This window comes from Portunus trituberculatus, chromosome 8, assembly GCF_017591435.1.
Source record: "Portunus trituberculatus isolate SZX2019 chromosome 8, ASM1759143v1, whole genome shotgun sequence".
Classification (NCBI taxonomy): Eukaryota; Metazoa; Arthropoda; class Malacostraca; order Decapoda; family Portunidae; genus Portunus; species Portunus trituberculatus.
The window spans coordinates 4,454,880-4,472,500 of record NC_059262.1 but is presented as its reverse complement, the minus strand read 5'-3'; the positions used below and the strand labels follow the sequence as shown (position 1 = coordinate 4,472,500).

The 17,621-nt window shown below is 41.7% G+C and overlaps 1 protein-coding gene across 1 annotated transcript in view; it reads left to right on the top strand.

Annotated features, from left to right (window-relative positions):
• Positions 1-16,445, top strand: part of LOC123499589 (lysophospholipid acyltransferase 1-like) — a 24,667-nt gene extending 8,222 nt beyond the window's left edge. The window contains exons 2-10 of the mRNA XM_045247840.1: positions 348-493; positions 3,161-3,330; positions 5,775-5,889; positions 7,139-7,286; positions 8,003-8,222; positions 8,680-8,882; positions 9,550-9,747; positions 10,624-10,778; positions 11,307-16,445. Of these exons, the coding sequence (XP_045103775.1) occupies positions 348-493; positions 3,161-3,330; positions 5,775-5,889; positions 7,139-7,286; positions 8,003-8,222; positions 8,680-8,882; positions 9,550-9,747; positions 10,624-10,778; positions 11,307-11,433 (1,482 nt within the window). The 3' untranslated portion in view covers positions 11,434-16,445. The remainder of the gene's footprint in view (positions 1-347; positions 494-3,160; positions 3,331-5,774; positions 5,890-7,138; positions 7,287-8,002; positions 8,223-8,679; positions 8,883-9,549; positions 9,748-10,623; positions 10,779-11,306) is intronic.
• Positions 16,446-17,621: the final 1,176 nt, after the last annotated feature.

The following is a 17,621-nucleotide window of genomic DNA, read 5'->3' as shown; positions in this document are numbered from 1 at the left end:
GTTGGAATCTATTTAAGAGTGCTTCTGCTGCTGCTGCTGTTGTTGTTGTTGTTGTTGTTGTTGGTAGAGAGAACAATGCATAGCTGTTTGTGTGTTTGTCTGTCTGGCTGTCTGTCTGTTTGTCTCATGTTGTTGTTGTTGTTTTTGTTGGTTTGTCTTAGTTGTTGATGTTATTTTTATTCTCTTTCTTTCTTTTTTTCTTTTTCTTTTTTCTTTCTTTTATTTGTACATATCCTCTCTCTCTCTCTCTCTCTCTCTCTCTCTCTCTCTCTCTCTCTCTCTCTCTCTCTCTCTCTCTCTCTCCCCCCCCAGTCTAACCTAATCTAACCTAACCTCGTACCCCACAGGTCAACTTTATCCTGGGCCAGGTGGCGGGGCTGGTGCTGGCGTGGGTGATGAGAGTATACATCCACCCATCCCGTGTCTCCACCACCACAAGGCACTGGGGGTCCTTCCTGGCTGGCCTTGGGATATCCTACTTTTGTTTTGGAAGGTAAGGAGAGAGAAAGTGGTGGTGGTGGTGGGTGCTGGTGTTGTTTGTGTTAAGCTCTTCAGTAGCATGGTGTGTTTCTATATTCATTCTGGTGACTATTTGGTGATTTTATACAGCTTCAGAAACTCATGTGGGGGGTTAAAATAGTGAAGACTCCAGCCATTAATCTTCTGACCTCCATAGACCCTTCCTAATGTCAATAAAATGGTCTAATCATACACAAATCTCAAGGTAAAGATGTGTCTCAGTATTGAAGGGGTTAAAATAGTGAAGACTGTGGCCATTAATCTTCTGACCTCCATAGACCCTTCCTAATGTCAATAAAATGATCTAATCGTACATAAATCTGAAGGTAAAAATGTGTCCCAGTACTGAAGGGGTTAAAATAGTGAAGACTCTAGCCATTAATTTTCTGACCTCCATAGACCCTTCCTAATGTCAATAAAATGGTCTAATCGTACACAAATCTCAAGGTAAAGATGTGTCCCAGTACTGAAGGGGTTAAAATAGTGAAGACTCTAGCCATTAATTTTCTGACCTCCATAGACCCTTCCTAATGTCAATAAAATGGTCTAATCGTACACAAATCTCAAGGTAAAGATGTGTCCCAGTACTGAAGGGGTTAAAATAGTGAAGACTCTAGCCATTAATCTTCTGACCTCCATAGACCCTTCCTAATGTCAATAAAATGGTCTAATCGTACACAAATCTCAAGGTAAAGATGTGTCCCAGTACTGAAGGGGTTAAAATAGTGAAGACTCTAGCCATTAATCTTCTGACCTCCATAGACCCTTCCTAATGTCAATAAAATGGTCTAATCGTACACAAATCTCAAGGTAAAGATGTGTCCCAGTACTGAAGGGGTTAAAATAGTGAAGACTCTAGCCATTAATCTTCTGACCTCCATAGACCCTTCCTAATGTCAATAAAATGGTCTAATCGTACACAAATCTCAAGGTAAAGATGTGTCCCAGTACTGAAGGGGTTAAAATAGTGAAGACTCTAGCCATTAATCTTCTGACCTCCATAGACCCTTCCTAATGTCAATAAAATGGTCTAATCGTACACAAATCTCAAGGTAAAGATGTGTCCCAGTACTGAAGGGGTTAAAATAGTGAAGACTCTAGCCATTAATCTTCTGACCTCCATAGACCCTTGCTAATGTCAATAGAATGAGGGGAAGAAAGGGTGGTGGATGTGAGAGTAAGGGGAAAGGGAGGTAGGTGTGGGTGTGAGGGGAAATGGAGATGAGTGTGGAGGTAAGGGGAAAGGGAGGGGGTGTAGGGGAAGAGGGGAAAAGGTGATTGGCAGTTTTTGTTTATTTATTTGTTTCAATTTATTTTATTTATTTGTTTATATTTTATTCCTTGTTCATTTTTTATTTGTGTGTATGTGTGTGTGTTTTCCTCTTGTGTGTTATCATTTGTTTGTGTGTCTATTTTTGCTTTTCTCTATCTTATCTTATGTTTTGGGAGCTGTGTGTGTGTGTATCTGTGTATGTGTGTGTGTGTGTGTGTGTTATCAGTTATACCTAATCATACATTACCTTCTCTAACCGTACCTAACCTTACCTTACCTTACCTAACCTTACCTATTTTAACCCAACCCTCCCAGCATGCCTCAGCCCATCACTGTTTCTATGGCACCAGCTCTCACTAGTAAATATATCTGGCTTCTGTCTTTCCTCATGTCAAACCACCCCTGTCTATTTATGTCCCATCACCACCACCACCACCACCACCACCACCACCACCACACTCACTGACCCTTTGCTGTCTTCTGTTGCATAATAGAGTTTGTTCCTCTGTGTGTGTGTGTGTGTGTGTTAGTCAGTTGTTCAGTATTGCTTTAGATTCAGAGAGAGAGAGAGTGAGTTTGTGTTGTATAGGTGAGGCATTGGATGTGTGTGTGTGTGTGTGTGTGTGTGTGTGTGTGTGTGTGTGTGTGTGTGTGTGTGTGTGTGTGTGTGTGTGTGTTGCATAACTTCTGTTCACTTACCTCTAGTTCCTCATGCCTTCCAAATTTAGATCATGTGGGGTGAAGAGGAGGAGGAGGAGGAGGAGGAGGAAGAGGAGGGGAAGGAGGAAGAGGAGGAGGAAAGAACAGCAGAGGAATGTAGAGATAGGAGGAAGATAGTAGTAGTATTCTCTCTCTCTCTCTCTCTCTCTCTCTCTCTCTCTCTCTCTCTCTCTCTCTCTCTCTCTCTCTCTCTCTCTCTCTCTCTCTCTCTCTCTCTCTCATCCTTTATCTCTTCCTTTCTTTCTCGCCATCTCTTCCTCATTACAAAACCTTTTATCTCCCTCCCTCACCTCTTCTCTCTCTCTCTCTCTCTCTCTCTCTCTCTCTCTCTCTCTCTCTCTCTCTCTCTCTCTCTCTCTCTCTCTCTCTCTCAAACACTGTGCTTCAGCTCCACTATTTCAAAAGGCTTTATTTAAATTTACACAAGTTTTTATGGTGTTTTTATGGTTCTAGATGCAGATTGGCATGATTTCTACACTATTAACTGGAGAAACACTCTTGAAAACCCTGCCAATCATCTCTGTGGCCTTGGAAGACTGTCGCGGTGAGAGAGCAAGGCATTTTTAAGGGTGTTTTTATGGTTTTAGATGCAGAATGACAAGATTTCTCTACTATTAACTCTCTCTCTCTCTCTCTCTCGGCAAACAGGCAGGTGTTGTTGGCGGTGGCGCTGGTGCTGGGCTGTTACCTCCTGATGCTGTTACTGCCGGTGACACTGCTGCACCATGTCACGCTGGCCGCCTCTCTCACCTTCCTCTCTGCCATGCACATACAGAGGCAGTTTTACGAGGATGGCATGTTTGTTATTGATGTCACAGGTGGGTTTGTTGTGTGTGTGTGTGTGTGTGTGTGTGTGTGTGTGTGTGTGTGTGTGTGTGTGTGTGTGTGTGTGTGTGTTTACCTACTTACACACTACAAACATACGCATTTTTATCATTTTAATTACCCTTAGCAATATAAACATTTGATACGCTAAGTAAACACACACACACACACACACACCCTGGAACAAAGAAGAGAGAGAGGGGATCTGATACTAGTTTATAAATTGATTAACGGAATGGACCAAGTGGATAATGAGAAGCTGATCCTAAGAGAAGAATATGACCTTAGCAGCACAAGATCGCATAGTAAAAAACTGAGAAAGAGAAGATGTCTGAGAGATGTTAAAAAGAATATAATTTCCCACAAAGATGTGTTGAGACTTGGAACAGTTTGAGTGAGGAAGTGGTGTCAGCAACGAGTGTGTACAGTTTTAAAGAAAAATTAGATAAGTGTAGATATGGAGACGGGACCACATGAGCATAAAGCCCAGGCCCTGTAAAACTACAACTAGGTACACACACACACACACACACACTACCTTATCTCACTAAGCATAGCAACAATACCAGCATTTGTGGCCCTTACCACACTGTATCTCTCCCTTTTTCTCACCAGCGTCAACTGATACAGAGAAAACACTGCCTTTTTATCTCTCTCTCTCTCTCTCTCTCTCTCTCTCTCTCTCTCTCTCTCTCTCTCTCTCTCTCTCTCTCTCTCTCTCTCTCTCTCTCTCTCTCTCTCTCTCTCTCTCTCTCTCTCTCTCTCTCGTGGCACGTGCAAATCTTTATACAAATCTTTTTATTACTGCTTATTTTACTTATCTCTCTCTCTCTCTCTCTCTCTCTCTCTCTCTCTCTCTCTCTCTCTCTCTCTCTCTCTCTCTCTCTCTCTCTCTCTCTCTCTCTCTCTCTCTCTCAGATCTTTTTATATACTACATCCTTACTGGTGACTCTTGTAATGATAACAGAGAGATAATTGTGCCCATTGAAAAGATGATAGAGGAAAGTGTGCTCATATAAGAAAAACATAGGAAAGTGTGCAATTATAAGAAAATAAGAGGAAAGTGAGCCCATAGGAAAAAAAAAGGAAAATGTGTTCAAATAAAAAAAAAAATGAGAGGAAAGTGTGCTAATGAGGTAATGAATAGAGAATAATGAGCCATATATTAATAGAAGTGATAAAGAGAAGAGTGATCCCATACATAAAAAAAAAAAGAACTGATAGAGGAAAGTGTGCCATAGTTAACCGCCCCCAGCAAAGAACACTTATCTCCCACACTTATCACAGAGGAAGCTTATCAGGGCTGTTATCTATAGGAGGTGTGTTGTGTGTATCTTGTGTGTGTCATTATTTATTATCACCATCACCCTCACACACACACACACACACACACACACACACACACACACACACACACACACACACACACACACACACACACGTCCTGGAAAACAATTAATAGCTGTGTTTCCTCATAGACCAATACTCTGAAACTCTCCCGATCTCCATTTTCACTAATTTGAAAGGACTGGTTGAATATGAAGGAGGAGGAAGGGAATTAGAAAGATTAGATTTGGTAAGGTTAGATTAGGTTAGGTTGTGTTGAAGTCTATACTCTGAAACACTCCCGATCTCCATTTTTCACTATTTTCAAAGGACTCTAGTTGAATATGAAGGAGGAGGAAGGGGAATTAGAAAGGTTAGGTTAGGTTAGATGTATCCCACACCTGTCTTTTAGGGTATGAATTGCATATACTTATTTACTTTGTTTCTGTACATATATCCAGCCCCTCTGCCCATCTCCTAGTCCTCCACCTACCACTCAGCCCCCTCCAGCCACCTCCCAGCCCCCTCTTCCAACTAGTTTTTACCAGTCTCCTTGTAACTATCAGTCATTCCAAGGTGTCAGTGATAGTTATGAGGTAGGCTTATCATGGTGCCCTCTCTCTCTCTCTCTCTCTCTCTCTCTCTCTCTCTCTCTCTCTCTCTCTCTCTCTCTTCTCTTGTTTTTTTTTTTGCAATATATCAAGAAAATATCTTTCTTTTTCTACTTCTTTTCTTTTCTTCTCTTCTCTTCTCTTCTCTCTCCTCTCCTCTCCTCTTCTCTTCTCTTTTCTTCCTATATCCTCTCTTTCCCTTCTCTTTTCTTTGCTTTCCCTTTGTTTTACCTTCTTCCTACCTTCCTTCATTCCTTCATTTCTCTTTCTTTCTTTTTCTTTCTTTCTACCTTCCTTCCTTTCTCCCTCCCTCCCTCCCTCCTTCCCTCCCTCCCTTCCTTCCTTCCTTCCTTCCTTCCTTCCTTCCTTCCTTCTCTAAATTCATTCACTACACATCTATCTCCTCCTCCTTCTCCTCCCATCACCTCCCAAACTAATCTAATTTCACCCAATCTAACCTAACCTATTCTGACCTAACCTAACTTTGTCTCCCCTTGCAGGCCCTCTGATGATCATGGTACAGAAGGCCACGTCCCTCGCCTACAGCCTGCACGATGGTCTCTCTGGCCTCAAGGATCATGACCTCACACCGCTGCAGAGGGAGATGGTCCTTAGGTAGGTATTTTTGTGTCGTCACTAATGGGAGGAGATTGTTATGGTTTTCCTCATCGGTAAAGGAGGAAGTTGTCTTGTTTTTCCTCATCATTAAAGAAAGTTGTCATGTTTTTCCTCATTGCTAAAGTAAATTGTCTTGTCTGTCCTCATCACTAAAGAAAGAAGGGAAAATTGTCATGTTTTTCCTCATCATTAAAGAAAATTGTCATGTTTTTCTTCATCACTAAAGAAAGAAGGGAAAATTGTCATGTCTTTCCTGATTATAAAACAACACGAGAATTATTACACACACACACACACACACACACACACACACACACACACACACACACACACACACACGTTCTCGTTAACTTTGTTTATCTTGTAATGGATAAACAGGAACTGAAAAGTAAATATGGTAGGTAAATGCACACACACACACACACACACACACACACACACACACACACACACGCTAGGTGGATGATGGACAGGGTGGAGTGGTGGAATGATAAGGGTTAAGATATCAGGGAGTGTGGAGGAGGTGGAGGTGAAAGAGGAGGAGGAGGAGGAAGAGTGTGTGTCTTGATTTTTTTTTTTTGTGGTTTTGTTCAGATTATCAATTTCCTGTTGACGTTTTTTGTCCATTCTCTCTCTCTCTCTCTCTCTCTCTCTCTCTCTCTCTCTCTCTCTCTCTCTCTCTCTCTCTCTCTCTCTCTCTCTCTCTCTCCTTCTCTCCTTGTACACCACTATCACACACACACTGAATATTCTCAGTCTGTCCTTTCCTCATACTCCTAATGTAAACTAGAAACTTCACATCTCATCTCTTACTAAAACTGTTTGTATAATGTTGGGTGTTCTGAGGCGTCTCCACCAGTTTCTCTCACCTCCCTATCTGCTGACTCTGTACAAGGCCATATCTGCCCATTTTTTATTACTCTTTGCATGTTTGGAGGGACGTTCCACTCACACAATTCTATTTGATGGGTGGAATCAAAAGCTTTTCATCTCATCAACTCTCCTCCTGTGACTTCCTGTCCTCAGCCTCTTTCCCAGCGCCAGAATGTTGCATCTATTGGTAACTTTTGCTGATATTTTCATGCTAACTGTTCTACTGATCTTGCTAACTGTATGCCTCCCCTCCTCCTGTGTCCTCACTGCACAAGGCTTTCTTCTTCCTTTTATCCCTATTACCTCCCCCGAGACCGTCCCATACCACCATAGACCCACAGTAACAGTCTGCCTCTCTTTGATGTCTGGCCAGAAAGAAACCATCAGCCATTGAGTACTTCAGTTACATGCTAAACTTCCACTCCATCCTGGCGGGGCCCTTCTTCATGTTTGCCGACTACCAGGACTTCATCGAGGGCACCAACTACGCCAAGAGAGCCATGAATGTTGCCTCTGCTAAGGTGAGAAGTGCTGGGTCTAGGAAGGGGCTGGTTTACATATTCTTTTATTTATTCTATTTTGTCATTATTATTATTATTTATTGATTTTATTGATTTATTCATTACTTTTTTATTTATTTGTTTTTTGATGATGTAGGTTTTTCATGGGATGTACAGGCTAGAGGGGGTTTTTCTTGTTTTCTCTCTCTCTCTCTCTCTCTCTCTCTCTCTCTCTCTCTCTCTCTCTCTCTCTCTCTCTCTCTCTCTCTCTCTCTCTCTTTTTCCTTTATCATTTTTTTTTCAGTTCCTCCTCTTGTTTGTCTCGCAGTGTGCTTTTCTTCTTCTCCTGGTTTTATTTGCATCATTTCTGTTCGTTTTAGTTTATTTTGTTTTCGCTTTTTTCCTGCATATTTTTTTTTTTGTTTCATCAGTTTTTTCCTTTTCTCTCTCATTTGCACCTTTTTCCTTTGCTTTTTACTCTTTATTATTGCGTTTTCCATTTTATTTTATTGACATTAGGATGTATGGAGGTCAGAAGATTAATGGCCAGAATCTTCACTATTTTAACACCCCCATAAGTTTCTGAAGCTGTATAAGATCACCAAATAGTAAGAAGAATGAATATGGAAACACACCATGGCACTGAAGGGGTTAAAACATTTCCCAATCCACTTATAAACCACTGAGACCCACAATGCACTTCACCATTACCTAAAAACCCACTAATCTACCCACAGAGCTCACTGGACAGTAACCGCAACAAGAGTGTGGAGGAGGAGGTGGTGGTGGGGAAGGACGGCCATGTGGAGGGTGCTGGAGTGGCCCCTCACTGTCCCTCCATGCCTGAGAATGAGCCGGACCCCACTCGTGTGTCCCTCTACAAGGCTGGTCTGGCTGCCGGCAGTGCTTTTGTCACTGTTGTTGTGTTGCCAAGGTTCCCCATTAGTTATGTCACAGGTGAGGAAGAGAGAGAGAGAGAGAGAGAGAGGGGAGGTACAGACAGAGAGAGAGAGGGAGAGGGAGAGAGGGTCGGGATGAGCAGGGAGAGAGAGGGGAGGTACAGACAGAGAGAGAGAGGAGGGTCAGGATTAGCAGGGAGAGAGGGAGAGAGAGGGGAGGTAGAGACAGAGAGAAAGAGAGAGGGTCGGGATGAGCAGGGAGAGAGAGAGGGGAGGTACAGACAGAGAGAGAGGAGGGTCAGGATTAGCAAGGAGAGAGGGAGAGAGAGAGAGAGAGAGAGGTAGAGAGAGGGAGAGAGAGGGGGAGGTAGAGACACAGAGAAAGAGGTCAGGCAGGGCTAGAGCGATGGTGTTAGGGAGAGAGTGAGAGCTGGGCAGTGAGAGCGAGAGGCATGGGCAGGGACAGAGAGAGAGTGCATCCCTTCATCACCACAACACCCTTTCATCACCCACAGAGCCAGCGTTTTTCCAGCACTCCTACTTCTACAAAATGTTCTTCCTTCTGGCGGTGACATCCTTGACTCGCCACGTTTACTACACCGCCTGGCTTCTCGGCGACAGTATCTGCAACATGTCTGGTATTGGGTACAACGGGAAGGGGCCAGATGGAGCACACCGCTGGGATATGATGTCTAATGTGGATGTGGTGGGTGTGGAGGTGAGTGGAGTGTGTGTTTGGTGTGTGGTGCTTTGTTATTTTGTTTCTGCAGGGGTATCGGTCAGTGGCAGTAAGATAATGTAGTAAAAGTTTAATTGTCTAATGTGATGTGTGTGTGTGTGTGTGTGTTTTTTTTTTTTTTTTTTTTTTTTCAGGTATTAGTGGCAGTATAGTGAAGTAAGATGTTAGTTTCTCCCATCTTTCACTCTATCATTAAAAAAAATTCAAATCTTTAATCTTTCACCCTAAACAATCTTATTTTCACCTTAAACTTCTCTCTTCACCTTCAAAAACCCTATTCACCCTTCCTTGACATCCTAAACACACCCTACTATACCTGAACAGTCCCATTTTCACCCTAGATTTACCCTTTCACCCTCAAAAACTCTAGCCATCTTTCCCTGACACCCTAGACACACCCTAAAATCCATGAACAACCATACTTTCACCCTCAAAAGCCATAGTCAACTTTCCTTCACACCCTAGACACACCCTAAAATCCACGAACAACCCTATTTTCACCCTCAAAAACCATAGACAACTTTCCCTCACACCCTAGACACACCTTAAAATCCATGAACAACCCTATTTTCACCCTCAAGAAACATAGACAACCATCCCTCACACCCTAGACACACCCTTGACTCATTCCTTGCCATGTCCGCAGAGTGCCTTGAGCCTGCGCGACACCCTGGAAGCCTGGAACAGCGGAACTATGAAGTGGCTGCGTTTTATGGTGTACGAGCGAGCCACGGTGCAGAAGACTCTATTTACCTACATGCTGTCCTCTATGTGGCATGGCTTCTATCCTGGTTACTACATCACCTTTGTCAGTGGCGCGTATTTCACCATCGCTGCCAGATATGTAAGTTTTGTACCTCCTCTCTCTGTGTTTTTGTGTCTAGTTTCTTTTTCTTTTTTTCTCTTCGTTTTTCTCCTTTTTGTAGATTTTTTTCTTCTTTTTGCAGTTTTTTTCTATTTTTCTTTTTACAGTTTTCTTTTCTTTTTTCTCCTTTTTGGCAGTTCTCTTTTCTCTTTTTTCTCCTTTTAGTTTTCTCTTCTTTTTTTCTCTCCTTTTTACAGTTTTTTTCTCTTTTTCTCATTCTCTTTTCTTTGAATCTTTGTTGTTGTTAGTTGTGTAAGTTTTGTTTGTGTGTGTGTGTGTGTTTTCATGTCTAGTAATTTATTTTATTATTTTTTTATTCTTTTTTTTTTTTCCTTCTGTTCTTTTTATCTTTGTCATTGTTTTTAGTTGTGCAAGTTTTTGTTTTCCAGTGTGTTTGTTTTAATGTCTTGTTCATTTTACTCTTTTTTTTTTCCATTCTCTGTGTTTATCTTTTTTATTGTTAGTTGTGTAAATTTTGTTTTTGTGTGTGTTTGCTTTTATGTCTATTTATTTGGCAATTTTATACAGCTTCGGAAACTTAAAATAGTGAAGACTGTGGCCATTAATCATCTGCCCTCCATAGACCCTTCCTAATGTCAATAAAATCACCTAATCATATCCAAAACTCAAGTTAAAAATGCATTCCAGTACTGAAGAGGTTAATCTTTTTTCATCACCAGATATTTAAGTTTATTTTCTATGTTTCACTCTTCATCAAACCCTCAACATCATTCACTGTATCAGTAATGTTAATATCGGATCTTATTTCCCCGTCAATCATTCCTCCTTGTTCCTTTGTATTAGTGTATTGTGTCATCTTTGTGTTGCATGTTTAAGCGTTACTATCTTCCGCAGGTGAGGAGATCAGTGCGGCCAAGGGTGATGGCAGCGGGGCCCAGGGCAAAGATAGCTTATGACGTACTTACTTGTGTCATCACTCGCCTCTGCCTCGCCTTCTTCACCTTCCCCTTCATCCTCCTTAGATTCTGGGGGAGCATTGCAGTGTACAGGTGAGGCGCTGTCTTGACTGTCATGCTGTATTTTCTGGTGTGTTGATTGTAAAGGTTCTACAACAAACTAGTGTGTGCTGTGGGGCCTTGCTATGGAAGTACCTTGAATCTGCTGTGGTGTCAGGTTTGGATGAGGTGCAGGGTAGGGACATGCTAAGTATGAAGGGGGAGGGGTGAACCAGTGTGTGCTGTGGGGGCCTTGCTGTGGAAGTACCCTGAATCTGCTGTGGTGTCAGGGTTGGATGAGGTACAGGGTAGGGACATGCTAAGTATGAAGGGGGAGGGGTGAACCAGTGTGAGCTGTGGGACCTAAACTAACACAGACTTGTAGAGAAAGAAGTGACACAATATATTTATGTATTCATTTATTTATCTTGATCTCTTTTACTCCTTTCCACTATTTTTTCTATTTTTTATTTACCATTTTTCCCTTCTCAGAAACTTAAAAGATGAAACAAAACAAGAGAGAGAGAGAGACAGAGACTTTAGCATGAAGTTTAACAATCTCATTTATCTCCATCTTTGCAGAGACTTTTACTTCTTGCCGCACATTCTGGGAGTCCTGGTGATTGTGATCCTTCCCAAAGTGCTCCCTCCACCAGCGAGGCGTAAGGAGCCAGCCACAGACGCTCCACTGGAAAAGAAAGCACAATGAGAGAAGCAGGAGAGAACAGAGAGAGAGAGAGAGAATAAGAGGAGAGAGAGATCTTTGCTACGTACATGTAAAGAGACACTCCTAATCCCGTGTATGCAGAATTTAACCCCATTTCTTGCCATTCGTTAGTATTTTGTATCTTTGTATCGTCAGTGTTGCTGTGATTCTTCCCTCGTCACTCGTCTCGACCAAGGACAGAGTTGTGTATTTTTTCATATTTTTTTTGTTCCCCCACAGGCATTTGTGTGTGAGTGTCTACCAGCATTACTTTTCTATTGTACCTCCTCTAGTCCTCTTTGTTCATTTGGCCACTGTCAGTTACCTAATGCGTATGAGAGAGAAAGAGAGAGAGTATGTTTGTGTGCTATCATCAATATCAAATGCCCTGACTGGTTAGTTGTGGGGAGTTTTCTTTCCTTATTTCCGCATCAGTGACGTGTAATAATGTATAATCCTGCAACCCAAGGCATTCACACCTCAGGATTCCATTTCCTTTTATCACCCTTCTGTGACACCCTCTTCTCTTCTACACCATTCTTCCAAGTCAGGGATAGAGGAACAACCAAACAGTGCCAATCATGTGTGTGTGTGTGTGTATGTGTGTGTCTTGGAAGCACAATCTTAACCAAACTACTTCAGGTAATCTAATGTTCACAGTGCTTGGTGGGAAGTAAGGCTTCGAGCACCTCCAGGCAAACAGACAAACAGTGTAGTGATTCTCTACTCTTAGTTCTTGCCAGTCCAGAACACGCCAACACACATTACTGCAAGCTTTCCCCAGGACGTGTTTTTTGTCAGTGTAGCTGCTGTGACGTGGCTGTCTTGTCTCAAATTTAGTAGTGTTCATCCAAAGCCTTAATGTGATAGCTGGTGGAGAGAGAGAGAGAGAGAGAGATGTATGTATGTCTAGAGAAAGGAAGTGGAGTTAGTAATGGTAGCAGTATCAGGTGTTGTTACTGCTACTGGAGAAAGAGAGAGAGAGTGAGTGAGTTTAGTGTGTGTGTGTGTGTGTGTGTGAGTGTAGGGGAAGTAAGTGGATTTAGCAATGGTGGTAGTATCAAGTGTTGCTGCTTGTTCGAGTAAAGAGTTAAGGATTTATTCTCATTGAACCACCTTGAGGGATTCTCTGCCAATGCTCAACAGTTCTAATATTGGAATGTCTACAAGTGTCACATCTCCGTCCTTTTTGTTTCATGTGGTTTTCTCTTGTATTTGTAAAAGGTTCAAATGGATCTCTATTGATTTATGGAGAAACGTTTTTGTAGTCAGCTTTACGTTTCATCATTTGAAGTGTGCGGCATCAATGTTTGTTTTGTTGTTCATTTGTTCTCCATACACTAAGTTTTGATCTTGTAATGTGGTGGCCAGGATTGTACTGCATATTCCAGGTGTGTCCTCAACAATGACTCCTGTATGCTTGTGTTACCTCTGCCAATTTGCAACCAAAATTTCTCCATCTGGACATATTTACTCATTGTGTCATTGTGGACTGATTTCTCTTTTCTTATCTCCACAAATTATTACCCCACCAAGCTGCTTCTCTGAGGGTGATCTGTGGTACTGCTAAGCACAGAGACCTTAGTGTGTCCAGTCCTTCATTGTATCAGCCTGCAGTCAGCCAGTCAGTCAATTACCTTTTCATTATATCATTTTACAGCATATTTGTGTATATCTCAGAATACATCCACCTTTAACCTCTTCACTATTACCTGACTCCTTAATTACCAACCACTCTAAGACTTGTTTTCTCGTTCTACAGCCACTTTTTTATCCCTTTCTTTCTTGTAAAGATTCTATGTATTATTTTTGGTGCAGTGAACTATTGCATGCTGCAGTGAAGGGTTAAGAACATCAAACAAGATGAATCATTGAAGTACAGTAACATACAATTTGTCCAGAGAATTTTACACAAGAACAGGACAAAGGCCTGTATTCCGAAACACTTTGCTCTCTCACCATCACTGTTTTCAAAAGGCTCTAGTTGAAGATCCTCGTATTTTCAAGAGTATTTTTATGATTATGGTGATGGATTGGCAAGATTCATCTCTGTGGGCTAACAAAATTGTCGTGGTGAGAGAGCAAGACATTTCTGAATATGGGTGAAAGTGAAATGCTGCACCTTTAGTCAATCTTAGCTACCTGAAGGGAACAAAAGACTTCTCAATGTGATAAAATTTGATACATGTGGGGGGCTTCAAAATGTTGCCAGAGTGTCCAGCAACAAGACCAACTCCCCCCTGAGGTTGTGATGTGAGCCGGCAGTGTAAGCAAGATTGGCTGCACTGAGGCTGGGAGGTTGTGAGAGGGTCCCTGGTGGTGATGTGGCCAGTGGTACCAGTGCTGTGTGTTCGTGTCAGAAACGTAAGCTTGAGAAAATTTGCAATCATGATATTAATGTGATAAAAAGTGTATTGAAGTAGTCGTGTAGATGGTGAGGGTTCTTTGTGTGTGTGTGTGTGTGTGTTGCATAAAAACGCTTACCAGAATCAACGAAGTAAAACGGTACAAACTTCAATTATTTGGTGTTGCCGACGTCATTTTTGTCCTTTCCATTTTACGTTACATCCTCTGTTTACCCTCACTCATGTTTGTGTGTGTGTGTGTGTTATATTTGAAGTTGGGGAACATTGTAGAATAATTTGGTGTGACATTCTTTTAATCGCTAGTTTTGTGATAGTTCTGACCATGACACAGAAGGAAAAGTAGTAATGAATAATCTCATAGTAAAGATATATACATTTCTAACCAGTGTGTTCACCTCTAATTGTACGTTTCATGAAGTTCTGTTAGTTACTGGTTCAGGTGTAAGAGTTCAGGACTCCATGTATTGTATTAGAGAATTTTGTAATAGTATAAACATGAGAGGTAATGAGTGAGGTGATGCTTTGCCTTCATTTACAAGTCCTGGGAGCTTTGGTGTTGTTTTGGTGATGTTTTGGCATTGCTTTTTACTACCAAGGAAGAATTATGCATTATTTTTATTTATGCACTGAAATATATCTTTATCTTTATTGTCGTCTTTATATGCTTGTCTAATTGAGGTGTTTTGGTGTTGCTTTTACTACCGAGGAAGACTTGTGCATTATTTTTCTTTATGCACTCTGAAATGTATCTTTATTCTCATCGTATTTTATCTTTATGTACTCTGAAATGTATCTTCATCTTTATTCTCATCCCTATATGCTTGTCCAGTTGAGGTGTTTTGGTGTTGCTTTCGCTACCGAGGAAAACTTGTGTTATTTTTCTGTATGCACTCTGAAATGTATGTTTAATCTTTGTTCTCGTTCTTATTTTTCTTTATCTTTATTCTCATCCATATATGCTTGTCTGGTTGAGGTGTTTTGGTGTTGCTTTCGCTACCGAGGAAAACGTGTTATTTTTCTTTATACACCATGAAATATATATGTTTTATTTAGGTTCTTGTTCTTATGTCTCCGTCAAGCCCGGTGGTGGGATGCTGTGCTTGTCTGGTTTAGGTGAACAGCCTCTTGCAGCTTCCTTAAATTTCTCATGTTCTTAAGCCATGCACACCTCCCTCACCAATTATATTCAATCACAATGGCCAAGGTGATGGTGTGACATGTTTCCTGTGTTCACTTATGGGAGGAGTTTGTGACAGCAAGCAGTGGAGTGACTGGTCAGTGCCTTCCGGGGTGTAGGACAGTGGTATCAGTAGTATCAAGGTTCCTGGAGTGTGCTGTGTGTTTGTGCTTAGGGTGATTTTCTCCTCCTATGTCACTCTAGTGTTAGAAATGCGTATCTTTTTTTGCTTCCTTTTTTTCTTTTTTCCATCTTCAAAATGTTGTGATTGTTGGAATTTTACTCCCTCCTGTTTTCATTTTTCAGTTTACTTGTGTTCAAAATGTGGTCAGTATTTTGTTGTTTTTTTCATCTCTGCCCTCTTTAGGCTTTTTTAAGTTGAAACCCTACTTTTACCAAAACAAGTCATTCAAATGTCTTTTCAATCACTTTTCTTAATTTATTTTGTCCACACAAAAATTCTTATTTCTCACCACACCCCCGACACAGCTTTTCAAAATTTATGGCATTGGTATCTAAGCTTATGTGGTTTTGTTCATGTCTATGTTGTTCTCTTCACTATTCCATCTTTGGTAGTCCCAGAGCAGGCCGCCACATGAGGACTGCAAGGTGTGAACTCTGGCGTGATTTGTGTGGTTTGTCTATCCCAAGTTAAAATCTTTCCCAATTGAATTCTCTTATAAAGCTTGTACAAAAGTCTCAGTTCTCATTGATTGGTGTCACTGTGGGTGTGTTAAAGTGTGTACAAGTCTCACTGAACTTTTGTCAACCTGTCTGGTGTGTTTCTCCCTTCCCTCCCCTCCCTCTCCCCACCACCATCCCAGCAGCAGCAGCAGCAGCAGGTTAAGCCACATTGCTCAAATTTACATGTCTAGAGCAGGGAGCAATAGTTTTCCCCACACTCTGACATGCCTCTTGTTTCTCCAGCTCTGTTTGATCCAGTTTTGTAGTGATAGCATTTAGACAATACAGTGTTACATATTTAATCTCTTGAATTTTGCTCCTTTGTGTCCAGGTTTGCAGTGTGTACATGTCAGGAGGTGTTGGAGGTGCAGTGCAGATTTGCCCACCTGCAGCTTCCTCCACCGCTGTGTTTGTGTTCTCTCCCCACCAGTCAGGGCGTGAGGTGTTGCACTGCCCGGTGTGTTTAGGAGAGGTGTCTTGTCACCCATCCCATGTGTTTGGTGTGGGAAGAACACACAATGGCACAGTGATTGCATGAGGATATTATACTTTTTGAAGTGTGTGTGTGTGTGTTTTTGATGCCTGAATTGTCCTCAGCTCTTTATATTTTCTTGGAGTTGTGGTGGTAACAATGTGGTGTTTGTATGCACACATGTATGTACACATGCTGTGCGTGTGTGTGGATTCACAATGTCTTTAAAAAGAAGTGTCTTGGGTGTGTCAAGTGCCAAGCGTACATGGCAACTAATCTAACCAAAACAATGAAGAATGAAGCTTTACACGGCTAATGGTGGTCTCAATTTCCTTTTTTTTTTTTTTTTTTTTTTTTTTTTTTCCCTGTTTCCCTGTCAAGGAGTCCCTGCCTGTAGGATGACAGTGACTGGTTTGGCATCTTGTAGCAGTCACCATAACACAAGTGGAGGGAGCACTGGTGACGGTTAACCACACATCTCCAGTACAGCCATTAAAGGAGGAGGCATTTTTGTCTTCCATCACACTCCTCCACTGTAGATTATCTTATAAGACTGGGATTCTAAACCTTTTTCTCAATAAGAATTCCTGAGTTATTAAGACCCTCAACCCAAACCCCCACCCCCCAGTGATCTGACATCAAACAATGTTAATTTTGTTACTAACTAACTTAATATGCAATGATACTGCAAAGGATATCATTAGATCACCCATCTAAGTACCCCTGGAAATGTGAACCCATGGGGTTGCAAACCCAAGTTGATAACGCCTGTTTTAAAAGTGATGAGAGAGAAACACTTCCATTCAAGATTCCAGACACTTTATTGTCTTGTCACTTCACACAGACATCAAGAGCTGCTGCAGCTCATACAGTACCGAAACTCTCCACACAACACAGTTGGTGGCCTAGAAATGGTGTAGCAATTACACAATAAACTGCTACAGCTAGAAAAAGGACACTGAAGGTTTGCAGACACAGGTACAGGCACACAGGAGAGCCACAGGTGACACAGTTGAGGCCCCAAAGGTACATCACAGGTGTGTTCTACAACATCACAAGGTGGAAGAGTAAGTATTTATGGCAATATGGGACTTGCCTTGCACTGAGATAATATGTAACAGGTTATTGTAAGAAAAGTAAAGGCAACAGCAAGGTTTATTAAGAAAAGTCCTTACTATGCTACTGCTTAACCTAATTTGAAGTAAAGCTCGACAAAGTTTCTCAGCGAAAGGAGACACTTAAAGGCCGACTGTTCAAGGACAGGTTGAGAAGTAGGTAGGTCATTCAACAGAGGAATTTCAATGATGACAACAGTGTAGGAGGTGACACACTGAGCATGAGGAGTGGGCAACAGACAGAGACAATCAAGTGTTGGCAATCCACAGAGAAAGCAACCACTGTCCTCACTCGGGTGTGTTCATGTCACCCTGTACAGTACTGAGTTGCATCAAGATCCACTAAGTTACCTGGCAGTTGTACAAACATTATGGCA